The 27667-nt window shown below is 35.7% G+C and overlaps 1 protein-coding gene across 5 annotated transcripts in view; it reads right to left on the bottom strand.

The window, feature by feature from the left end:
• Positions 1–27667, bottom strand: part of LOC134529327 (protein son of sevenless) — a 386073-nt gene that overhangs the window by 233156 nt on the left and 125250 nt on the right. For all 5 annotated transcript variants that reach the window (XR_010074532.1, XM_063363274.1, XM_063363275.1 and 2 more), the window contains exon 12: positions 2464–2620. Coding sequence is in view for 4 of the 5 variants with exons in the window: in XM_063363274.1 (XP_063219344.1) it covers positions 2464–2620 (157 nt within the window). In the remaining variant the exon portion in view is untranslated. The remainder of the gene's footprint in view (positions 1–2463; positions 2621–27667) is intronic.

Genomic DNA, 27667 nt, shown 5'->3' with positions numbered 1-27667 from the left:
TAAAACAGCCAATAGCGTAGTTAGACCTGCGTGCACATCTCTTCCTACCTCATATGGCCAACTGTATGCCACGGTACATCTGTTGTTTACAGCGTTGAAACAGACTTCGTGGCTTCATGCCTGATTTTTTTTTGCCCATGGCGATTTTGTGCTAACTGAAATTTAAAGAAGTGCTATTCAAGACTGGAGCAGTAAAATTAACATCATGCTAAATGAATTTGCGCAATCTGAATACATGCTAAGTGAGGAATTGGTGTACTTGTTTTCATTGTCGGATGATGGCGGCCACTGTGACTTGTGAATATTTTGTGAAGGATAATAAAAAATAGTACAAATCAGTAACGGTTGTTTGAGATACTATATTTCAATAATCAATTTTTGACTAACATTTTTCTCAAACTTAAATAATATTTCAACGTTCAATCCAAATTTCTTCAAGTGTTTATGTATGTGCAATCTAAATCTAAACCAACTCTGAGCTAGCCGGAGGTATTAATTCTAATATTGTGCCTGGAGAGAGAGGCCTCTCTTTACCTACGCCTGTGTGAACTTCATTTAACCAGCATGTTACCGACAAAGTAAACTTTTAATGTGGCTCCACTATGAAAACATTTTGGTGCAAGTTGGCCGCATGGAACTTTGCCTTTCTTATACAGCAAAAAATAAATCAAAATTTGCCATGCCTTATGTTTCAGTATTTCCACCAGCCATTGGCATTAGACTTAGTGATAAGTGGCATGAAGGGACTGCCACGACTGTAACTTTCTTACGTTATGGAACTTAAGTTTGGTGTGCGATACCATTGCATTTGTTCCTATTAAAAACTGAAATGACTGAGAAAATCACTGTTCTTTATTTTTTCAATTTATCTGGTTGAACAAAAAACATTTTAAGATGGTACCCCATGTGTTTGAAGGCATGCTAAATGTTTTATAATATACTTTTCCTTTTTTTTTTTACAACCCTCCAAATTATAGGTGACTGAGGCCACAACGAAATGCTTCTCTTTGTAAAAACATCCAGTACACAAAATGAAAAATGGGTTCAAAGAAGTTTATGGCAACACAATTATTTTTATGCTGGTTGTTTGGGAACTGAATTGTTGTACAACCTTGAGTAAGGCAAGTTACATAGTGCGCAAATCAACTGTTGCAAGTTTAATGGGAACCAGCCAGAGTCTATGCTTGCGGCCTATGACTGAACATAATTTCTTTCTTCTGTTTACTTAAAATTCCACAATACTACAGAAACCTTTTTGCTTTGGTTATTTACTTTTTTTTTTTGTAAATTTTAATTCTCAATTCTTTCGTAAATGCAAACTGGCTGGTATTACATGATCAGACCTGCCAACATTCAAATTTAAAAAATCATGAGGTCCTCGAATAAATTTTCAGGCCCATAAATACAGGTTAGATATAAAAAAAACAACAAATGAGAATCTTTAAATTTAAGTGACATACCTGTACATATGTTACATGGTCTCTGCTTCAAAATTTATTTCAACAAATTATCGGTTGCAGATTTAATTTAGTTGAACATAATTTAGCGCTGTCGTGTAGTGATCATGCAGGGCCGTAACTAAAAAAAGATGTAAAATAACATTCTGCTCGTGTAACACTATTATCCATGCTCACAGCAAAATTAATTTTTTTATTGGAAGCAATACACTTCACGTGTTAGTTGTGTTTTTTTGTAGTGACATGTTTCACAATGTCTCCTCTTCCACTATGCGAGATAGAAAAATCAGTACGGCACACGCTACAAAACGCAAAATTGCTTCCTTTACGTGACTCCAGTATTGATGGAAACTCGTTACTGTAAGCTTTCGTAAAACTTGTTTTGTAACTTTTACAAACAAAATCTTGGGGCCCCGAAAAATCGTGAGGAAACACTATTTTGGCGTGAGGGCGTGAGATGGACCTTAAAATCGTGAGCCTCACACCAAAATCGTGAGAGTTGGCAGGTATGCGTGATGAACACCTTACTGCTAAATTTATTATGTAATACGATGGGTAAGGATTGTCAGTAATCTCATGCAGTATTTATGGTTAAATGTTAAGGAGTTTGAAATGTGTAATTTTTTTAAAATTTTGTTGACTATAATAAATTATTTTTTGTAAACATGATTCTAAAGTCCTATATTCAAACATCTGTGCCAGTAAATTTCTTTTGATAAACCTGAGTTTTTGGTTTTAACTAAGTTTGTGGTTGATTTATTTATTGATTCTAAAAAAAAAAACTGTGTGCAAAGTGATCTCTAGTCAATTCCAACTGATACATACATTGGTTACATTGTGTAATACCGAGCAGATAGGGGTTAGGTTAATGTTTTTACCTTTTTTGTAGAATTTAGTTTTTGGTAAAAAAGAAAATAAAAATATTTTTAACTTAATTTCTTTATGTAGAAATGTAGTAACTGAAACACACAGTTTTTGACAGGCATAAATATTAAATGTAACATACCTTAATTAGAGGCACACCAGCATTTTCTCTCTCCTCCAAAACAATGTTTTCTTTAGAGTCCGATACTGCAAACCGGTAAAGGCTTGGAAGAGGGAGGCGGAGAGGATGTTTCTTTTCTTCATCTAATAAAATGCTATCCAGTGTTCGTTCCAGCATACTGTAACAAAGAGACATGTTAGTAGTTAACATGACACACCAAAAACATAATGTAAAATTGATTTCGAGGACTATAAATGGGGAAGCATTGTTAGTTGGTACAGAGATCTACAGATAGCACATGGAGGCAACCCCACGGTTGTGACATGGACTTTAGTGGCATCCCCTGGGAGTTTTTTTTCCTGCAAAATTGTGGTTTTAGAGTATATTTTTTGTTTGGAGTTCTTGTTGGCTATGTAGAAAAAAATCCAAATGTTTCTAGCAACCCAGCCTACTGCCCTCTTCACTTTATAAATACATTTCATAAGATTTATGCTTATATTATAATCAGAGATGAAATATAACTATGTTTACTGGTATGATGTAAATAACAGCTGTTTATTCTTTCAATAGGTATTTGTACATTTGCCAAATGTTTTATGATCATTATTGAGATTATATAATTTTTTTTAAAATATTTCTGATGGTTTGTTTGCTTTATGGTGAATAAGCCATTTAAAGTTATTTTTAACCTATTTGATTATTTGTGTAGTTACATTCTTATATAATTACATGTATTTTCCAAGTATTGTTTATTGTATGTATTTGATTCATAAATGCATGGATGCAGGGATTATTCTAAAAGGTTTTAGAAAAATTGGGCTGATGTAATGGTGTTAACAATTATTTCAACATTGTGTGTGAGAGAGAGAGAGAGAGAGAGAGAGAGAGAGACAGACATTGCTTGTGCGTGATAAAGATTCGTGAGTTGGTTAAAATGGTGTTGCTATGTAACCATGATTGGCTGATATTTTTGGTGCATTTTGTAATTAGTTGGAAATTACGTCACATAAACGCCTCTGGCCCTTTCGGAGGACAGAGGTAGTTAGTCAATGTCAAGGTACTAGGGGCTAGAAAATCAATTTATGAAGAAGAGACAGAGAATTTCATGGCTGTGGTTTGATCTCTAATGTTTATAGTTAACTATTATTGTGTTTCAGAACTTTAAATTAGAAATTTTGGCCATAGTCATCGGTTATAGCACATAACAATGGTCAGTTAAAGCTATCATTGTACCTAGGACTAAGTACTTCAGCATGTACCGTGAGTCACAAGCAACCACAGGATTATCTAATAAAGAGTATATATTGTTACGAATGTTAGCAAGGCCGCGTCACGCGCAGGTGCACGCCGTAACATGAGATGTGCCGTGCGCACCTGGGTCGCCGCTTTATCTCCCTGCAGACCTCCGCTCCCCCCGCGCGGCACTGCTAGTTTAACATCCGAAACCTGCCTGCTGCGGAGTTACGCGAGCTGCCGACACGTGTTTTCGAGAGATTTCTGCTGTCGGGAAGGCTCGCGATGACGCGACTGGCCCCGGCCGCTCTCGTGAGTTCTGGAATTGCACCGGGGCCTATATATATATGCCAGAGGACGTCAGGGCAGGGAGTCAGTTCGGAGTGTTCAGTCGGGAGTTCTCCCGCGGCGGAGTTTCCGGGCGATAGTGCCGCGGGTGCAGCAGAGTGGCGAAGTCATTGGACGAAGGTTCCAGGGCAGGGAGTGAGTTCAGTGGAGTCGGGAGTTTTCCCGCGGCGAAGTTTCCGGGCGATAGAGTCGCGGACGCGGCGGAGTACCGAGCGAAGTTGCGAGCGAGGGGTCGAGAGGATCCTCGGCGAAGGGGAAGTGCGTCGGCGGCGGCGGAGTGTGGCGACGGAGTCCCGCGGCGGAGACCCATGAGGGGTGCTGCAGCGAGAGTTGCGCCAGAGGTGCGGACCAGCGAGGTGTGTGGAACGAGTGACTGGGGAAGCAACATTTTTAAGTGCAATTAATTATTTGCCATTTTAGAAGATTTTTGTAAGTGACATAAGTAGTGGCAATAAATAAAACTGTGTGCGATAAAATTCTTTAATTGGGCTATCCTTTACAAACCCGCGGTAAATCGTAACAATATTTTTCAACTTTCAGTACCAATGAACAGTAAATTTATGTTTTTGGAGCCAGTGAAGATGGTTTGTGTGACCAGTTTGTATTTTCATCAAGAACTTGTTTTTGTGGCTGCCATTGTGAATTGAACAAATTTTTTAAGTATTATAAAAAGCAGTGAAAATCAGTAAAGTTGCCCGAAACACTTTATTTCAGTAACAATTTTTTTTTTGGGGGGGGGGGACCCAGCAAACCTCTCCAAGTTTTTATGTATATAGCAGACCAACCAATGTTGAGCTAGCCATATATCTAATTTTTTTTACACATTTACTAACAGAAATTGTGCATTTGAGATAAATGATTATTGCATGGTGTCTACAAAACTAGAGTTTTGAAATATCTAGCTTTTTTCTAGGTTTCTCCAGATATTATTTTTTTTAGTTTCCCACATTATTTGTAAGATGGAAGTTAGGGCTGTAATAGATGAGTATAGGAAACGCGAAAAGCAACATGCAGCGGGCAACTCGTTGATACATTCAAAACACACAGAAAACAAGATACTGCTGTGTAAACTTGACTAAGAAATCTGTGAAAAGAAAAACCTTCATTGTTTGTGGGTGCATCCAGCCCAATTCACTTTATGTCAAATTATGGTCACCATACTTTCACAATGATAACCAAAACCAAAAGTAATCAACTGTATAGTTAGTAAATCCAAAAGGCCATTTTTATGAATCTTACACATCCAATAATTGATTGTAACGTAAAGTAACAAAGGTAACACATTTATTATACAGGAGTATCATAATTATTAACAGTTTACATTATTTTTTTTGTAAAAATTCACATCTTAATTTTGTGTTACTTTAATTGTAAATATATTTTATTTAAGATTATTTTAAAGATTAGAAGGTAGTATATTTAAACACGCTATAAAGATCGGTGTTTATTTATTTGAATTCATATGGTCCTTCAACCTCTGAAATAAGTCCTAGTGACGCCCATACCGATAGCATACTTAAGAGTATAACTTGTATGCCGGCGGGCAAACCGCTTATATATTTTAACTAAAAGTTTCTACACGCGCATGTTTAATGCGGCATGTTGCAATTCACCCGACCGACCCGTCACGCCTGTGTAAAGCATTCGTTTACTTTGCACCATCTAAAGCCACATGAGGTGGTTCTAGCTTGGAACCCGCCATGTGTTGCCAACCATGTTATATGTTTTTGTATGAGGGGAATTACACAGCCTAGTGGCATATGCAAAGTTGAGTCTTATCGAGTCACCAAATGAAAACAAATAGCCAAATTTTTTTTAGAGAATTTAAAGAAACATTTAAATTCAGCATTGCTACACATTTTTGAATAAGAAATTCCCAAACTTTTTACAGGTTTTCCAGTCTATATGGAAATTTTCCAGACTATTGCCTATGATTGTAATGGTACTTAGTAACTTATTTTGGAAAGTTAGTAAACTGTACTTTTTATCCAGCGTATTTACAGCACAACTATCTGATAATGTAAAAAAGATGTCCTTTCAGAAAGTTAAGGGTTCCGCCTACCCAGGAACATATAGGGTGTGCAGATCTTCAGGAAAAACAACGCGATTCCAAAACTACTCAAGATATCCGAGTGAGGTCTGCTTACGAAAAGCATTTAAGAGTTCGCTGAGGGCCGAAAAGTACTTTTGATTTTGAATTAAGTTTTTAAACTGTATTTTTACAAGAGTTAAAATGGCTAAAACGCATGTTTTCAGAGTAATTTTTAGGCGTAAAACAACCGGTACAGATTCTTGAAAGCACTTAAGGGACTTGCATTACACCTTTATCTCCATTTCTCCGTAGTACAATGTTACGGTCACCGCTCAAATTTCACAGTTATCATGTGACGATTAGAAGACTACGTGCTAGTTAAGAGCCTTGCATGTAGAGGCTATAGGGCGCTAGAAGCACCAGCGAGTGTGGCGCTTATCATCTCGCCTCACTAACACGAATACACCCCTGACGAGGCATGCCCCTTAATCTCTTAGTTAAGTTAAAAGTACTCTTTTTAATGAGCGGTTTAACTATATGCAATTATACTTCAAGTAAAACAAATAATTTAACTGTCAAAAATGTACCAAAACATGAATGTTTAATATTCAAATGGGTAGGCCCATAAATGAAAAAAACTTAATTTAAAAAATATTAAATAGAAAAATTAATTGAAATAGCTAAGATTATATGGTTTAAAATATAAAATGTTCATAGAATGTACAGTATTTTTTAACACTTCCAAATGCTGATAACAGTCTATTCACATGACCCCATACAACAATAAAAATAAAAACATGTCATGAGTAGGTAAACGAAATCATTTAATTTACAACTTTTTAAGGCTAATGACTGGAAATTGAAGATATTTCATCTTCTAATAGTTGAGCTTCCTTCTAAGCCTTTTCTAAAAAAATTTCTTTCGTTACTTACAATACTTGAACCATTTCTGCTAATCTTTTTTCTTTCCTTAACATTCATTTTCACTTTCACCCTTTTGTTTTTCCAAAGCTTCATGGTATCTTGACCGAGCATTTCGAGCATAGTAGATCATACTCTTAGTTATTTTTATCTCACTGATGCCTTCTGCATTTTTTACCCCTTTCCAAACAAGCCTGCGTAGTAAATATTGGTTTGATAAAGATTGGTTGTTGAGAAGGCACACACAGTTGACATAAACAACCCTTTCAACTGCAGTATTTTTATGCTAAATTACAAACACTTTCTTCAAGAGTATCATAAAATAATCTGATGCAGGAAATTAAAGTACATCTTTCCATTTTCCTGGTAAGACAAAATAGACCTAGGCTAATTAAGGCCATGTTTTGCAAACCAATATTGTCATGTCACCAGATTTTGGCAGCAAAAGCCAAACATATTTTGGCGATCTGCGATTCATGTATAGCCTTTTTTTGAAGCAGGCAAAATGTAAAACACAAAAAGCAAAATCACTGGGATCTTTGTTTATACACTTCAGGTGGTCCCATAGTACCATATTTTATTTTATTTGTAGGTGTATATTTTCAGCACTTATTTACCAAACCATTAATCTCACATTTATTAAAAACACTGAGTGGTTCTTGCATGTGTAGCCTTTCCATTTCCATATTAACCTACTCGTGTTACACAACACAAATGCAACCAGAAAGCACTGCGGCAGATCATTTGGAGACAAATGACAGTCAAGGTTCAATAGCCTATTAGCTAGGCTTCCCAAGAGGAACTTTTACTTTGGTTTTTTATACATTTATTGACAAAGGTTCTAAGCTATGTGTATATTTAACCCTGTTAACCTCAACTTTAAATCTATGTTAATGTTCACCAAACAGAAATGATAAATTCAAAGTTAATCAATGTTTTAGCTGATTGTAGCTTCTATGCACAATTAAAGTAAAACATACAAACAGTATTTTATGAACCTACCAATACTAGTAAATAATAATGAAATAATCACAGCACGTTATGGAAGTTATAATAATTTTTCAGTCTATTGCCCACATAGTTTAGTCGAAATGAGTAAATAATAGTCAAAATGTACATCACAGCATTATGCTATATCAACATCAAGGCCTACTGATTAATCAAAATCGCCACAGGTCTCTTGTGATTTGTCAAATGCCATCTTATCTGTTATGTTTACAATGTGACATAAAAATTACAGGAGAAACAAACATGTTCTCTTATACAACTTGAAAAATTTATATTTCAACAGCATGAGATAAAGTGTGTATATAAATTCCAGAAATCTTTTTGATTTTCTTGACTTCTCCATTAATTCTCCAGAGTACATGCAATTCCCTGACTTCTTGCAGTTTTTCTTGAAAGTCGCAACCCTGAAATTGCATCGCACTTTAGCCTTTGAGAAACTAAGACCCTATGATTGCTGATGATGTGTCGCATCACCCCTTACAGGCAAGGAAGGGAGCACAATTTGTCATCATGCAGACTGCCACAATGTATTATGCAAAAAATACTTTTATATTGTTTTAGACAACAACTCTAACTAAGAGACATTGTTTGAAAAGTAGTGTATAGGCCTAAGGGATTTTTTTCACCAACAATCTGAGTGATTAATTTATTGAATTGATACGGAAAACAATTGTACTATCATTAACGAAGTGTAGATTCCAGAAACAAACTGTGCATCACAGTAATACATGTATTTTTTTCTAATTATAAAGTTTTCTCAGTGATGGTAAAAAAAAAAATACCAGTGTCACGAAAATGTTTTACTTTATTATTTGTCGTGCAAAAATAATCTATTTACTCTTATACTTAACTAGTAAACAAACACTACTTTTTGTCTAGCTCACTATGGTGGAAATTTATAACAAACATTAAAAAAATGTTTTTTTTTTTCATACAACTCTGTCACATTTTTTTCATGTAAGTACAACAATGTTTAAATTATTGTGCAAGTTACAAAATAAATTATAATGAAACATTGTTTAAAACCTTTTGTAATTAGTATATTCTAGTTTAATATGTTATTTTATTAAAAGTTTCCAATAAATGGACTGATACGCTACTTGCACTTTTATTCAAAATGGGTACAAATTTGTGAAAGAGTGGTAGATACTTATGTACCTGACATACAACCTTAACATTTTAAAAATTATTAAGATGTCATGACATACAAACTTAACATTTTAATATGTTTTTACATTACTAAGACAGCAAAATATAAAATTTATATTAAAATAAAACTTTAAGAATTACATGTTTGTATAACCAATCTTTAGTAAAAAAATAAATAAAACTAATTTAAAAATAATTCTATTGGCTGATCAAATTCATAATAAACATGCCTTCCTCTTTTGACTATCTTAGGAGTTGGAATTTATAACATCATAGTAGATACATCTGCTTCCACTAATTTAAATAATGTTCCAGTGTCACCAACAGGTTTTTAAAACATCATTCGAACATCTCAGTGTTCATTCACGCCACTTTTTGAAACACCCAAGTAAGTATAATTGATTTCTTTTCTTATTTCACTACGAACTTTTACTAAAAGGTGAGTACCATGCTTTATTAATAATGGGTGAATCTTGTCCTGAGACAGGTTATATTAAGTACCTGGATTAAGGTCCACAATTCTTTCAGATTAACAAGAGTTTGCTCATCTTACGTCTTCTGAAGTATAACTATACACAGTGTCATAAAATACCTTTGTAGAACCTCTCATGATGTTAGTTATATCAGCCAGCGGTTCTTCTAAATCTGAGGTTGGAAAGTCTACTTCTGTCCTAGAACAAGCTTCTATCACATTTTCAAGCATTGAATGATATGTTTTGATACTGTAACATGAACAAAATTTGTCGCAAAAGCAACTCAACATCCGGTAACTCAACGTTTGAGGCAGCTGAACAAAAGTTGGTGGACTTGCATAGTCCCTTTCCATGGAATAATTCCACTTGGAACAGTCATAAAAATCTGAGGGATAACGTCTTTGCTAACAAAAAAAAAAGAGCTTTTGTCTTACTGCAGTCTTTAGATGCTTTTAAGAACTGTGAAGCATCAACAATGTCATGTCTGCTGGCAACTAAATGGTCTGCTAAAACCTTTAATAGATCTTCTTTCACTGTCAGCTGCCCCCTTTGCCATGACCAGAATCAAAAAATTTCCAGGTCAAATTTTTGAATCCGCATTGTTGAAAGAATCTTGCAGAGAGATTAAGAAAAACAGCAATTTTTTTTTTTTTTTTTTTTACAAATATATCAAACAGTTTCAAAATTACGGCTATGTAAAGTTTCCCAAATTACGCCCAAAAAAAAAGTAACCAAAATATTTTGAGAATATCATAGCTTCTCTCCTACTTGAGCTATAGAGATGGCAGTGGTGCCTTTTACTCAGTTTTAAATGTACTTTCTTTTGGTGTAAAACACAACATACTTTGTTAAAAAAAAGTTGTGACATGAGCTGACAAGAGCCTCACAGTCAAGTTGAGACAGGCTCACTCTCAGTTCTCTCTTCTGTCTGAGTTAAATTATTTAGTCTGTATCTGCAGTTGGTATGAGTACGATGTCAGTACATAATGTAGGTGTTTAAAAGTGAACTATCTTTTGTGCTCAAATAAGTTAAAATATAAATTCTATTAATTCCGTAAAAGTATTTTTATATTTAGTGTTTACAAGAATATTATTTTGTCAAGCATTACATTTATAGAAGCTCTTTGAAAAACACAATGAAAATACAATAAGCTAGACCTATATGTTGTTAGTGAGATGGTCTTTTCCTAAAGTTTAAACAATTGTTTAAAACAGACAATGGAAAGAAAAAAAAAAATCATTAAATTACAATGTTTTAGCCTGCTTAACAAAACTAATCACACAATTAGGGATAAAATGAGTCAGAGAAATGTAACATCTTTTATGTTACGTTTACAATGAAATACATAAAGAAACCAGAATGATTTTTGGTAGGAAAGAAATTGGAAATTTTAAGGAAGACAATACTAATCAACCTGGCCCCTCTGACCTGTCTTGTTTTCCAATCAAAACACATGACCCATCCTCTTCTTTAGAACCAAAAATTGTAATTGAACAAATGAATACTTCAATTGTTGAACTAGAAGAGTCTCCTATTAATATTAAGAAAAATTGTTCTAAACATTATCATACAGAGAAAGTAAAAAGGATAAACTCTGCATTGAAGCGTAAACTCTTTTCAGCAGCTGAAGATTCATCTAGTGATGATGAGAATCTAAAGAGTCAGTTTTACAAAACTTAAAAAAAAAGATTTCTACGTCAACAAATAAAGTTAAGAAGTTAATGATACTTAAGTGTCTCCCCGTTAAATGGGGCATTAGAAAAATAATGTTGGGATTTAATGAAACAAATTTACGAACAGGGCTACGCCATCCCTAAGCCTGATGTGCCTCATGACGCTGTCGACCCTCTCTCCTCCCAACAACACGCTCTAATAAATCAAACCTCCCGCCAACAAGTGTAAGTGTGAGCGCATGTGTTCAGTCGCCCTGCGCGAACCCTTTCGGCATCCACCCTAACTTGAGCAGTGGAGACGTCATATTTTTAAATAATATAGTTAATAATTAAATAACTGTAATACATAATACTTAGTCTAAATTAACATGTAATTTTTAAAGAGTTTAAATATGTTATGTTAATTTGTTCTGTTCTTCCTGCCGCCATGACACCCATGGCCCGACCCAGTCTCTTCCGTTTGCCGTGCAAGGTAGGACGCATCTCAGCCCCTCGTCGACTTCAACTATTGCTCTCAGCTGATCCGTTATCATCTGCCATCGTAATTATATTAAAATTTTTTTTAAAATAAACTTTAAGGCCTACCCCGCCGGCAGACTGTGTAATTTAATTATTAAAGCTCCCCGGAGCGTTTTGTATTATTTGGCGAGCTTGCACTTTCGGGACCAGTTAGCACGGTGTTATGGTCAACATGAAAGCTGGACTATTTGCTTTTTTTTGTACGCATTGTCAGTGTACGTGTCAGGGCAATAAAAGTTAACATTCACCCGAATCGTAGCACTCAATTCTCAACCATGAGCTTTCCAGTACAGAGACGGAGGTGTGTGGGGCACTTAAAGACCTCACAAGCAGTTATCTTCGCCGGTAACAAAGCATCCTCGCTGCTGAGAGCGGGCCAGTGAGTTCTAGCGTATCCACGCAGGGGAAAGTCGAGCCTAGCTCCACAAGGGTCAAGTCATGGCCTTGGGACAGAGTCGGTAGCTGGGTCCACATGCCCATCCACGTGGTGGCACCCAAGGTCTACACCTAAGCCGATTCGAAACCCCTCCCCCCACGGCAAGTGTCGCCCAAGAGCATGGGGCTAGGCAATTCACACCCAACTTGAGAAACGGAACATGCGAGTTGTGCGGTTGTGCGACAGAACGAGGAGACGAACAACACCGACCGGTAATGTGGCCACGGTGCCCTCAGATTTTCCAAGAATTCTGTAACTATCTGCAAAACATACTGTGCTGCATATACGCGTGTGCAACTATGTCTGAGTTCATGGAACTTACCTTTGACTAAAGTACCTCTCAAGACCTGAGTGGGATGTATTGTGCAAAGTGTACACAGCCACACGTGGGCGGGCTCACAGGGGCCATGTGGTCAGACATGTATGTGTGCTTTGAACTGGACAAAGTAACATCATTCGCGGCTGAATTTTTGAAATGTACCGAACCTAACTGTAGGGGAAAAGCATGTGACGGGGGATGGTGCGTGAACTGCAGAGCTTTCAAACATCCACTGTGTACTAAGAAAGCGGAGTGCGCCACAGGAGGGACGGTTCACCTGTAGCTAGTGCCGGGACGTAACAGCAGGTATCCACGACGCGCGGGGCAGGGATCCCACCAACATCAGGGCCACAACAGCCGTGGCGCAGGCCAGGATGACTACGGTAGGACATGTAGACTTGCTCGAGTTCGCTGGGAGGACCAGCGACGACCCAAGGAAGTTCCTGAAGGTCTTCCGGAAGTGACTCAGTCGCTACAGCATACCAGATGCAGAATGGGCGGACCGCATCAGCCATGTACTGAGAGATGACGCAAAGACTTGGTGGACGGTGGTAAGTGAGTATGACATGCCGTGGAACAAGTTCACCCGCCATTTCGAGGCATTTTTCACTGACACCCGGACAGAAATGAAGGTACATTCAGAACTGTACTGCGCGGAACAGGGACACGCAGAGATGGCAGAAGCTTTCATCCTGAAGAAAATTAGCCTTTTCAAGCAGCTGTTCCCGGTGGAAAACCCAGATGAGGTGATTGAACCCACGCTGATGTGCCCTGAACTACGTGTCCACCTGCGCCACGCAACTCAGAAGTCTGCAGAGGACTTTGCCCAGTGTGCACGGACCGTCAAACAGGATGTGTAGGCGGCGGAGACAAGACGGCAGGAACTACCGCAGACGCAGCGCGTGGTTTTGTCAGCCGACGTGACTGCTCACGTGCCATACACATCACCACTGGACAACAGCCAGAATGTAAACAACCGCTCCGCAATCACGTTAAGGGGGCGCATCATCGGCGATGGGTCACCACCTCAGTGCCAGACCTGTCAGTTCGGCGTGCATCACTGGCACCAGGATTTCCCGGTCCGAAACGCACCCAGAGTAGGGAGCAAGCGACAACCAGCCAGCGGGAATCGGCCCATAGGGGCCCTTTCCACTGGCGCATCATCACACAGTCGACACCAGCAGCACGACCACCGATGGACCCAGCTTGGGACAAGAGGGCGCCGCCGAAGGCAGCCTACTCCCAGTCCCCATCGTGGTGAATGTCCATGCGGTCAACGCCCTTGTTGACAAAGCAGGAAGCCCACCTCGTCGAGAGAGTAGTGCCCAAGGTTTACACCTACGCCAATCCGAAAACCCCCCCACGAGAAAATTACATGGTCAGACAGGCAAAAAAAATATATTAAAAGAAAATAGTATTTTAGAACGGCCAAAGCTAAAATCTGGAAAGGGTCTTTCAAAAACTATTGTCGATACCCTAAAGTCATTTTATGAAAGTGATGATATAAGCAGAATAATGCCTGGTATTAAGGACTGTTTGACTGTAGTCCATTCGAAATAAATTAAAACAAAAATGTCAAAATAACTAATATTGTGTAATCTGAAGGAAGCTTACTTATTGTTTAAGGAAAGATTCTTACATATTACAATAGCATACCTTCCAGCTTTCCAAGATGAAAATTAGGAAGACATTTCAAAATGTTAATTTTTCACGTAGAAGACACACAGCAATTTTTACTCCATATCACAAAAATTACAGTGATTAAAAATAATTCTAGAAGCAAAGCCAAATAGCCTAACACAACCATTAATCAACATAAATATAATATAAAATAACAGAAAAGAATATAAATAGCTTTTTCGATACCTTTTAACTTAATTTGAAGTCAAGCATTGCGATTTCAAAGAGGAAGCTGATGCCTTCTTCGTTTTCTTCAAATATTCTGCACTATAATTCTGTTCATAACATACACCAGTTTGTCTGGACTTGAGGATAGAAATTGCTTCCAGAGTTTCATTTGACATTGATGACCTGAACTGTGTTTGATTCTTCTTAATTAAGCTGAAAGTACGCTCACACTGAGCGTTACTGTGTGGGATGGATAAGATTGATAACATTACTCTAGCTATCCGATTATACTTTGCCACTCCATCTACTACTTGAAGACTGGCTAACTGAAACCATTTTAAGTCTTCGCTAACTTCTGTTGCACAAATATCTGAAATGTCATTGAGCTGAAGAGTTGTGAACTGCTTTTGTATTATGTCTATAGCAGCATCTTGTGTTTCCACTTCCTTTACAGCAAGCATAATAGGAAATAATTCCTCAAAATAATGGACAGAAGAAAAGCTGGCATTCTCAATTTTACTGAGTCTAGCAACTTCTGCATGTTTCAGTACCTCATTTTTTAAAGGAAACTTGTTGACAATGTAATCGCAAGCTAAGACAAAGTACTTACCAACAGAAGAATAGAAATGTATTTTTTCTTTGTCTTCCAGGGTTTCCACAATATTTACAGCCCGATTCCCTACAACTAAATTGGTGTCTTCTTTCTGATTCTCAATGGAGTGGTAGTCGAGTTCAAGTAAGGAACTGCCTTTAATTAGTTTCGGCTTGACAAAGTTCGATAACAGGTCTCCCAAAAAATCAAACAGTTGCCTAAGGACATGGATATGTGGAGATGCTGACTGGAGGGTTGTATTTACCTTATCAAATGATGGCATTACACTAAGAAGAAATAGACAAAAAGCCTTGCTGAGTTTAGATGACAGGAACATAAACAATTTTTTTTCTCGATTAATGACAGGAGTTAAGATTCTTCATAATAGGTTTTGTGCCATTGTGCTTATATATTTTGTTTAATTTTAAATGCAAACTGGGAGGCTACCTTTTTGTTTATTTAAAGTATAACGAAATTATTATTACAATGAAGTATCAATACAGTCAAACATCTATCATTTTTCAGGGGACCAACAAAAAAATTCAATAGATGCAGACATTCAATAGATGTGGACTTCACTCTTAGATTTTGAAAAAAATATTTCAACCTCAAAATTAGTGTCAGTAATATATCAGTTTCTTGTCATTAAAGATTAATCGGTTGAAAAAAAATACAAATTGAAGCATTTTACTTAATTCAATTTACACTTGCAAAAAAAAAACATACGCACAATAAACCTACATGGGAATTAGTCTTTTTCAATATCCTGAAGTCTGAAATATGTTTACTCATGTCATCAAATGTAGAGCTGTACTGAAGAAGCCGATTTTGCCAATATTTAGTTGAATCGGCATTTCTGCCGACTTCCAATACGCTTGTTAATTTTCGGCCGATATTACTGAAAAACGAAACAGACTGCCATAACCTAAAAATCCATGAGTACCATTTTCACTTTTCGTGGTAGTAATGCATTCTTTCAGATCACATTATTTCTTAGCAACATGTGCCAACCGTACATATCAAAATTTAACATCCTTTTTTTTCTTTCAATAATGTTCTTTAATTTTAATGTCATAAATAAATACATTACCATCACGGTAAATATACATCATCTCGGTTGTTACGGTAACTATAGTGCAAATGTGGTAGCTATCGTGCTTCTGTAGTATTATGGTATCTACAAAGAATCTTTAGTTCTTTTTACGGTAATTATCGTAAGATAACAATTGGGTTTGTACTGTAGTTATGGTACATCATCCATATTTCTTCGTAAGTTGTTGTTCATTTGTCTTTTCTATTTGTTTACGTGCTCCATTACTTGGCTGCAGATTTAAAGTGATTTTACTTCTGTATACAATCATTACTGTTTTTATGACGGTTTCTGTCTAAGAAATGGTTATTTCTGCAGAATTTTTATGGTTAAACGATCATCTATTATAATTTATTGACGGGACCACATATTTTGTACGATCAATGCGGACAAAACGATAATTCGAACATCGGTACAAGCGGCCTTTTTTAACCTTAGTTGTATGGCAATTTTGCAGGGACCGTAGAAAGTATACGATAAACACGGACAATCGATACATGCGAGTTCGATAGGTAGAGGTTTGACTGTATGTAAGGAATTATTTTTTTGTATAAAAATCATTATTTTTTTATATATTTATGTCTTTGTTAAGCTTTGTGTATTTAAAAGAAAAACATATGGACTTGAAAAGACTTAAAACATCATAAATTAATTTTTCCTTTTTTTTTTGTTTATATAAATATTGTGGTTAAGATTTATTTATTGAGCTATAGCACTTAAGTGCAGGAAAGTGTAGCCAATGTTAAGATTCACATCTCTACGTATTGTCATATCTATGGTCATCTTCCTCTTGGAAAAGACAAGGTAGTACTTTCCTTTCTACCTTTGTCAGCCATGATGTAACCTACTAAATTTTGTGCTCTACAAGTATCCTTCGACATCAATGTCAAAAGTTGTGTGTTTGTTACCGCTTTAGGTGAGTTTTACTGTCTTTTCCCCGGGAATCATGGTTTTATATTTATTTATGGGATAGTTTTATTTTTTTGTTGTTATAAACTTGTTTAGCGGTCCGGGTGTTGGCAACCTCTCGCTGCCCCCATGCCTGAGGCGTGATCCATCTGGGCACCCCAAGGCTTGTCCCGTGGTTCTACGGCGATGGGAGCCGCCGACAAAAATCCCAGGAAAGTTTTCGACATCCTTCTAAGCATGCTGCATGGGTAGTTAACCTGTTTCGGCCACCTGTATCTCCATACAATTTCACCGAACTACCCTATTTGGCATCTAAATCAACATAGAATTAAAGTATAATATTTGTTTTTTTTAAATACTTACTGTATTTTTGTTGAAGTTCTTTTAATAATTGAAAATGTAATATGTTACGATAATAATATTTTTTTTTGTTGACTGTACGAAACCTCAACGAATACTCTTGTTTTCTTGTTTTAATAAATATGTTCTGTTATGTTCTGTGTGTATTTTATGTTACAGTTTCCTAACCTTTTATTTAATTTATTTTTAATATAAATACTTAATAGGTTATAAACTTTTGTTCTGCTTTTTTCCCAGTCGGCATATTTTTACTCTACTCTTTATTTATTTGAATACGACTGAAACCTGCAACAGCCACGTCGACGATGACGTCAGGGCGCGGCCACTGCTATCCCGTCTTCCGTTAGGCTTTCTCTCTCTAGTTCCACCTCTCACTCCTTTCTTGTATCCCCTCCAGTCTGGGTTATGCGCGTGCGCGCCTGGCCGGGGCCATGTTATTTAAGCCCGGGAGAGCCAACACGTTCTTATTCTTCGTTTAGGTCTGCACCGACTAGTAACTGTTGTAATTACTAATTGAATGTAGAGGTCTAGAAAAGACTTAGGCGAGTGACGGCGTGGCAGCGAAAAACGAGCATGGCAAGTATTCGATAACTGTGGTGTTCGTGGCAGACGGTGGCTCTGCGTATCCATTATTTAAATTAATGATAGTTCTCTTTTCCTCTAAATTATATGTTTTGGATGCCACCTGGAAAAAATTAAAGTTTGGGTTATATCGGTTTTGGTTTGCGTTTGTGAGAATTTAATGTTTTGAATACTCTTTAGTGAGCTTCATTCCTCGAGACCTTGCCATGGGTCGTTAACCGCAGCCACGTGCGTGGATCTTAATTGTAAAGTCGCTCTTTAATATCACGTTGGTTTAATTGATATTTCCGTATATTCTAACGTGACGAGTCACTGTAAATGTAATTGTCCATTTAACTTTTCCATTTTAAATTGAATCAGTAAGTGGTTCACGTGGCCAGTTGCATCGAGCTGTAGATGCTGGCGTAACTATTAAGAAGATTGTTTGTAGTGGGAATATGATAAGGATTCATTCCCCTGTTCAATCTTGATAAAGTTGCATGTTCGTTCGCAAGGGATTAGATGAAGCGTTTATTCGCTAGAAAGAAAACAGGCGGGTTTAATGGGCATTCAATGCTTAAACCTGATTTGTCTTTCATACCTAGCATATTCAGTCGTGTAATTGTCATTTAAATAAGTTTGTAGATTGTTATACACGCGGGACGTTTGTGTCCCTGTGGCGTATCACATGCACGTGCGCATGTCGACATAAGTGTTACGATCATTGTAAATTATCTATTTTAATGTGATTGAGAATATATGTTTAATGTCTTATGAGCACTATTTTGTCCTAGTGCTAATTATCTCGGAAACTTAAAGTTTTCTATTTACTGTTGTCAAGATAAATATATAAGTAATAAAGTTTTGTATTCGGATAAAATTGTGAAGTGACACTTAATGTCTGGTTAGAGTGGAATAAATAAGGTCGACTTGACTAAACTTTTCCTTATTGTTCACAATCCAGTGCCAAGCTCCCTTGTCCATTACAGCATGGACCTTGTATGTAATAACATGAAAATTATGCTGCTAGTGTAAACTACGCTAGGACTTAGGGCTATGGACATATAGGCCCTTAAGTAGACGTTGGAAAAAGCAGACCACATTTCACGACAATGCAGCGCCATTGAACATAAGGTCGCGGAGTCTTCCGTCGTGTTTTATCTTGGTGAGGTTTAGTAAACCGAACCAAGAGTAAAATTAACGGCAGAAAATGGTAGCAAAGCTGGTGGTTCTCGCATGTTGCTTTGTTGTGTTTTTTCATGTTTAAATGATTTTTTTTTTTAGTAAATTAACGAATTTTAAGTCAAGTTTTTATAGTTTTAACCTTTAAATAATTTTGTATTACTTCAGTATTTACTTTTGGTTAATCTAAAAATAATTTCATATCTATAATCTTTAAGTATAGTTTTCACTATTTAATTTAATGGTAATTATAGTTTGATAATATTTTTTTGACGTGACGTCTAATAAATTGATAAACACTGGCTGCACGCACGAAAAATTGTCCCACTACGGATGTGTCCTGTTTACGCATGCGTGGCATCTCTCTGGTATGTTGAGGACGGTACAGAGAACTCGGCCGGCACGTGGTGGCGTACTGCTCAGGTTTCACCCCGCCATTCTGCAGGGATAGGAGGTCCCGACGGTTGGATCACGCCTGCGCATGTCGCCACACACGGCTTGGGGCAGACGACAACATAGTGGGGTTCGAGGTTATTGTTGTGCATCGTGCCACGGGAGTATATTCGCAAGGAAATGGCGTTCTTACAAGTACGTATTATTTTAATTACTAGTGTAAATCAGTATATTTAAACAGTGTTTTATGAGTATTGTTTTAGCTGTGTAACTAAATATTTATTGCTGGTATGATACTTTTCACGCTTTAGTTTGACATTGGTAATTATTTGTCATGAGTTATTATTTGATCAACTAAATCACACACCGTATTAAAGTTATGAGCCCACGAGCGTGTAAATATTTCGAGTCCAACAGAGAATATTTTAGTTAAAAGAAATTCAAACAAATTTTGTGCGTGTAATATTATTAATTTATAACATCTGAAACAATTGTTTCCAATATGGCCTCGTAGCTGTGCGGATCAAATCCCGGCGGCTGAAATTTTTTTTGGTACTTGTAAAAATAAATACGGTGCGCACGACACTTCAAAAGTAATAAATATATTTGAATTAATGAATGCAAATAAAAGTAAATTTATTAATTAAATTGTAGATTTCATTTCACTCCTTCTTTGTATCCATACAAAATAGTGATAATTCAATAAAAATGATTCAATTTTATTCATAAAAGTATGCAGAGGTAGATTTTATCATACAAAAGATAGAAAAATTTTAAAAAAATTTCTTCCTCAAAGAATATAATATTTTTAATGCCTAAATGGTTTGGTTAAAAAACCTATTACGGCTCATTCTCAGGCCGAATATATTTCATTTTCTTCTGGATCAATCATTTCATCAATGTTTTGTTATGACGTCACGTTAAACTTTCGTCCGTAAACCGACTTTACAGACAACCAATTTTTTTTATGGCAATCTATTATTTTAATTTTAAAGTGTTTTCCTTATAAGGTACATTATGAAGTTAGTTTTGCCCAAGAGATTTCTTTGATTTGATATTTTGCTCAACGTTGGTTTTAATCTTGAAGTTTTAATTTTCAGTTTCAAAGGTGTTTGTCTTCAGTAGCATTTAATTGGTAAGAGATTTAAACATTTTTCGTTAAAGTGCGTGTCTTTCTTAATATAAACAAATTTGCTATTTTCAGTTTCTGTCTATATTTTAATCAGTGTGGTTATTAGTCATGTTGTTTGCACCAGTTGTGTTGTCTTTACCCATGTTGTTTACAGTTATCTTGGGTAGTTTATTCATTATTCCTTGTTAAATATCATTTGTGGCCTTCAGTTAGTTAGGTCATTGTCTAGGAACTGCAGCCTAACTTTGTGTCCTACTGTTGGCATTGTTTTGTTATTTGGGTCTTTGACTCAGTTGATCGTAGACTGATCACCCACGTGTCCTAGTCTTTGAGTCCCTCGTAACTTTTGTACTAGAGGCAAATAAGTAAAAAACCATGGTACTAGTAAGTAAGTATGTATGTTGCATTTTTTTTATATTATTTCTTGGGATCAAGTAAGTATAAGGGTGATATTTTATAGCTTGGTTAAATTTAGGTATGTAGAAGTTTGAGTATGTATTTTATTATTCTTTCAAGACGAGTCATTTTGTTATTTATTTTATTTATTTATTTGTTACATGCCACACCAACAGCACAAGGCTCCAACGGTGGGCACAACATGTAAGACATGTAAAAAAAACAAATACAGTAACAGAACAGAACAATAAATTATAAGAACAACAAAAAGTAGGACAAACAAAGACAAGACAACATAACATACAAATATCCATATGAGTGCTTAACTTCTGAAAAGTACTTAAAATAACAAAAATGTTTCATGAGAGTAATAAATGTATAAATACAGAACATATAATATTATGTGGAAAAATACAGTTGGTATCCTTAGATTAATACATCTGGTATTAAATAATTTAGGTAATAACATTAGAGCATAAAGATAATTAATCTTTGGATGCCGAAATAATAATTTTTTTAACAAGTTTTTTCTCTCTGGTAGGTTGTAAGTGATTAACATACATATTAAAATTGTTAACAAGTCTATATATAATATCATTTGTATTTAAAAGTGTGCACAAAAAAGGTGGGTTACGGCTATTAAAAGAAGGAATTTTAATGCCAGTAACATCAAATATATGAGGACATATAAGATTACCATAATAACAATGGAAGACAAAAATGGCATCTAAGATCTTTCTTCTAGTTGATAATGAACCAAGGAGGGAATTTAAATCTATGTTATTGATGGTATTTAATTTTTTGTTAATATAGTCAGATACTTTAGATTGAATCCTGTCAAGCTTTTCAATATCAGTGTTATTGATGCTGTTCCATATAATAGAACCATATTCAAGTTTTGATCTTATTAGAGCTGTATAGAGGGAGAGAATAGAGTCAATATTGGAGGTGTTAAAGGTGATAAATTTAATTAGACCAAGTATTTTGTTAGATACCGAGATAATGTTTTCAATGTGAAGATGAAAAAATAGTTTTTGATCCAGTAAAATTCCTAGGTCTTTGACATGTTGAGATTTTTTAATAGGTGAGTTATCAAGTTTGTATTCATATTGCAATGGGTAGGTTTTTCTAGAGAAGGTAATGATAGCAATTTTTCCATGTTTAGATTGACCAAATTATTTGTGCACCAATTTGCAATTTCTGTAATATCACATTGTAGAAGATAGCTGTCATGATATGAAGAGATTTTTCTATATATCTTTAAGTCATCGGCAAAAAGAGTGCCAACTGAGTTCTTTAATCCAGATATTATATCATCAATGTAGATATTGAAAAGTAAAGGAGATAGTGTGCCACCTTGCGGGACGCCAGAAGGAGTTGGGTGGAGATCTGAACTTATATTCTGTACTGAAACATAAAAGTTTCTGTTATTTAAATAGCTTGTTAACCATGATAAATATTTATCACTTAGCCCAATTTTGGAACATTTACTTAGTAGTATTTGATGATTAACAGTGTCGAAAGCTTTAGCTAAATCAAAGTAACAAACATCTACTTGACCACGTGTGATGACTTCTGAATAAATAGGATTAAGAAAGGAGACTAAGTTTGTCATGGTTGTTTCACCTGTTCTGAACCCATGCTGTGAATCAGACAATCTATTATTTACGTTAAACGCTAAGTGTTTAAATATTATTTTGTCAAAAATTTTGGCAAATCCATTTAACAGGGATATAGGCCTATAATTTGAAACAATAGAAGTTTTGCCCTTTTTGTGTACAGGAATAACCTTGGCAATTTTCCATTTATCAGGGTAGATGCTATTTAGAATACTGAAATTATATATATGCTGTAAGAGAGGAGCAAGGATTAAGGAGCAACCTTTGATGATAAAATTTGGTATGTTATCAGGTCCTGTGGACAATGTAGATTTTAAGGTTTTTATACTCCATAGGACTAAACTAATCGAGATATTAGACATTGGAATATTGTATGAACAACAAGGAGATATGTTTTGGTTATTTGTGTTATTTGTAGTAACATAGACACTTGAAAAATATTCAGCAAAGGAATTTGCAATTAAATAATTATTATCTGTAATTGAGTTATTAATTTTAATTGAGGGATGCTGACTATAACCCTTTCTCATTATTTTAACATAATTCCAAAATTTTTTAGGGTTTTGCTTAATTTTATTGTTAATATTACAAAGCCAGTTTGTTTTATCCCTACACATAAGTGATTTAGTTTCCTTACGGTAATCTGAGAATAATAAATAGTAAAAAGGATTCAGATTTCGTTTATATAATTTATGATAGTGCAATTTCTTCTTAAGAGATTTTATTAGTTGGTTGGAATACCATAGGGGATATTTTTTAGCCTTTTTAATAGTAGTAGGTACAAATAAATCTATAAGATCATTCATTGTACACGTTAAGTAGTCAACCATGGTATTTATATTTTTAGAATTGTATAAAATTGACCAGTCATGGTCCCTAAGAGCAATAAAAAGGCCGAGATAGTCACCAATCTTATAGTTTTTATATGAAGACGGTGTATTATCGTTTATTGACATATCAAATTGGAAGTTTATCTCTAATGCAGGATGAAAGCTATCTTCTTTAACTAGTGGTTCCAGAGCTTTGCTAACCAGACATGATTCAATATTAGTGAGACATAGGTCCAAGAGTTGGGCCGAAGGTTGAGTTTGATTAAGCTGAATTAAACCTCTTGCTGATACAAAGTTGATTAATGATCTGGCTTTCGACTTAATATTTGAATGAACTATATATTGGGTATGTAATTGAGGCCAGACAATGCCTGGAACATTAAAATCACCAATTATTAATAAAGAGACATCAGAATTCACAAACTTATCTTCAAGGGCCTCAAAGTATGAAGTGTAAGCTGAAGGAGTTGTTTGAGGGGGAATATAGATATTCCCAATGATTAAAGGTTTATCATGTGTTCTTATATTTATCCAGACAGCTTCTATTCCTGGATAGTCATATTCATGCGTAGATGTTACATTTTTTAATTTATGTTTATTAACAGCAGTCAGGACACCACCACCTCTACTCTTCAAAGTTAATACAGGGTCCCTATCAGATCTGTAAATAAGGTAATTATTGTTGAAATAATGAGAATTCAGACTATTATCGGTGAACCAAGTTTCAGTTAGACATACTAAATCATTATCACTACGCGAGATGTTTTCAAAAAATTCAATTGCTTTGGTTCTCAAGCCTCTTACATTCTGATAAAATAAAATAAACTCCTCATTTTTAAGTTTCACACTGAACTAGTGAGAAGCCCCTCCAGGCGCTAAGGCAGAAGTAGGAGCAGATGTAGGCTTAGAAATAGCAGTAGAATTAGTTGCGATGTTGCAGGTAGAGGTGTTTAGTTCCTCGGTAGTGGATGAGTTGCTCAAGATTTGTTCTGGGTGTAATTTACCATAGAAGGGGCTTATTAGGCAGCCGCTGGGCCAAAACACAATGTTATTAATTCGACTGAAGTCCTCTTCTAAAACCTGAACATGGAAGGAGGCATATGAATTGAATTTAGTTTTCATCTTCGTTACTTTAATATGATCTAAGTTCAGTTCACTTGAGATGTATTCTACAATTTCTTGTTCTTGTACACTTGGGTCGAAACGAGTCACAAAAAGAGCTTTCATTCTTTTGGGTGCTGGTTTGGGTATCATTTTAAGTGTGGAAATGTTACGAATCCCAATTTTCATAGGAGTTTTCTTCATTTCCGTTGAACGTTTAATGTCACTGGTATCTCTTGTGTTGGACTTGCGCCTATGTTCCACTAACGTGAATGGTGTACTGTCGACACGTTCTTTGTCATCGTGTCTCATGACGCATCGGGATTCCTGCTGACTGGTAAGTAGGTCACGCGGCTGGCTGCGGTTTACCGTGTCCCGTTGAGAAATTACACGTTCCGCTGTCTTGTGAGTGGAAGAATTCTTAATTACTTGACTATAAGTTGCATTATGGTCTTTACCTGATGATAAATGTTCCTTTATTTGTATCATTTCTTGCCTAATTTTGACAGTTTCTTCTCTGGAATCAAGGAGTAGCGTTTTTAACACGAGGTTCTCACTTTTTAGTTCATCAACTTTGACACTTAGAGAATTCACTAGATTATATAGAGCTTCCATATTTATTTGATCTGACTTTAATGGTTCGATACGTAGCTCGTACATAGGTTTATCACATGATCCCGTCGCATTAGTAGGAGTTTTTTTCGTGGGTGATCGAAACATACTCGGATGAGTTAGATCGTGATTAAAAGTACACGCATCATTTAGGGTTGAGGGGAACCCCAAGAAGTCAGACTGATTAAGTAGCGAATTATTAATACTGATTTTGTCACAAAACAACAGATATACACGGAGCGCGATCGCACACACACGACCGTCCGCTTTGAACACACGGCGGCTACTTATGGTCTACTTATGGTCTTCATGTTTTGTTTTCATGAGTTTTTCGTGCTCTTCGTTGCACATAATTAAAGGTTTGGTGTAACAACAATATTAATTTAACCACTGATTTTTTTTTGTTTTGATTAATCATGTAAGATTGAGGTTATGTTTGGTAATTTGTTGTTGTTAATTTTGTAACAAGCTGTTTTAGTGTTTTAACATTTTATTCCTTTTAGCCAATAATTTCGTCTTCGTTTTTAATTTCACTATTTGCATTTGTTTTGGTTTTTAATTATTTTGTTTCAGTTTGTTGCAGTTAAAGGTCAGTAATTTTCTTCGGTCAATATGTTCTGTTATTCTTTGAAATTTTTTAAGCACTGTTATTGAAAGTTTTATAGGTTAGAGCTTTGTATGTTTACGAATTTATATTGTCGGGAGTGACTTCCAGACGACATTAGATTTTGTTTTAATGTTTTGTTGACTTTGGTCAAGTTTAGCCAGTGGGCAAACTTTTGCTAGGTATTTAATTTTGCTTGTGGTGGTCCTTAGAGCTGTTGAGCCAGGACAATTCTCTAAGTGTTAGGCTTCACCAACACTTACTTTTTTTGGTGACCTCTGTTTTTTTTTTTAAATCTTGTGTCTGCTATGGAAGATCTGATTGCTCATTATTTAATTATAGTTTTATTATTTTTTGAGTTAATATATTTTGTGTCTTTTTTTTTTTTTTTTTAAATAAAAGTTTCAGTGCTATCTTTGAATAATTATTCTGTTTTGGTTGGTATGGTTAGAGTCATCTTTTAAATTGAACAATAATAGTTTTGGCTTCTTGTTAATTTTGTAGGTTATGGTGTGTTGTGTGGGGATGTGAGTTTTGTGTTGGTGTTGAGTGTCTTGTCCATCTTTCCACACAATACAGCAGTATCACATGTAGTACCACACATTTACACAGTGTTTTGTTTTCATTTTAATGATTCATTTTTAAATTTGTTTTATTCGGTTTTCTTTCAATCTGTTATTTTGTGTAGAACTTTGGTATTATCCTTGTTTTTATTTTGTGTAATATGTTTGTTGCTGTATGGCATCTCTCCTGTGGGGTGTCTGCTGCATGGAGTTTGCTAGGGTGGTTGCGGCTTCGGCTTGGTGTTGCTGTGACTCACCGTTTCAGCTATCTCTGGTGAATTTCGTGCGGTGGAGTTCTGCTCAGTGAGACTGTCATGTAGTAGCACTGTCATCATTTCGAGGTATGGTTTCGACTTTATTTACAACTCTTTAAATTCCTTTGTATAAATTTTACACATTAAGGCTTTGTCATCTTACACTTACTTTGCTGACCTTCAATTTAATTTTTTGTGCAAAAAATTTTTTTTGTTGTCGTTGGTGGTCTTGTTTGCTTTTGCAAACATTAAATTTTTGTGTCTAGAGTATGGGACCTAGTCATTCACTTATGGTCGGCCATTAGCTACAGTTTGTTGTTTTCTATTTCACATTTTTCTTGCCTTGGTTAGGTTATTTTTGATATTTGGTTTTCCATCATTTTACTTGGCTTATAAGTATTTTGGGAGTGGTGATTTGGTGTTCTTGTTGTGAGCATTATATTGCAGAATTTTAATATTTTGTTTCACTCTTGCATATCATTATTGTCATGTGGTGTTAGTTTGATCAACTACAGTGTTCAGGAAGGTATTTAACGATCAGGATCTTAGTGACCAGTATCGGGTGTGTGACCTGTTGTTTTGCCTTGGGTTGTGTAGTTGGGTGTCGGCCCTCTCCACATTTTCGTTTACCCTTAGATTTTGACACCTCCCAGTTTTTTTTTAAGCCGACGGGCGTTTTGTTAAAGGTTTTGTCCCTCTTTTTTGTAGCCTATACTGGCTGTCCTGGGTATTTGTACCACCATTCTGTCACGTTTTGTTTCTTCAACTACACACAGATTTATGAATTAATATTTTTTTTTTTACCCTTTGATATTTCTATCATATTTTGATTTTTTGCATTCTCGTGCAATTAAGTTTAAAAGATTGCCATATAAAATTTTTTTTTTCATTAGAGAGAGGGTTTTGCTTTGAGGGGGAGTGTGTGCCATTGTGCACTTGTTGTGTGGGCATGTGCCCATTGTTGCTTATATATTTTGTTTAATTTTAAATGCAAACTGGCAGGCTATATTTTTTTTTATTATACTGCTTTGCAATACCTAATTGTTTATACCTTTTTGTTTATTTAA

Source organism: Bacillus rossius, chromosome 2 (assembly GCF_032445375.1).
Source record: "Bacillus rossius redtenbacheri isolate Brsri chromosome 2, Brsri_v3, whole genome shotgun sequence".
Classification (NCBI taxonomy): domain Eukaryota; kingdom Metazoa; phylum Arthropoda; class Insecta; order Phasmatodea; family Bacillidae; genus Bacillus; species Bacillus rossius.
Note: the sequence above shows the minus strand (reverse complement) of the source record. Positions and strands in the feature narration are given on the sequence as shown.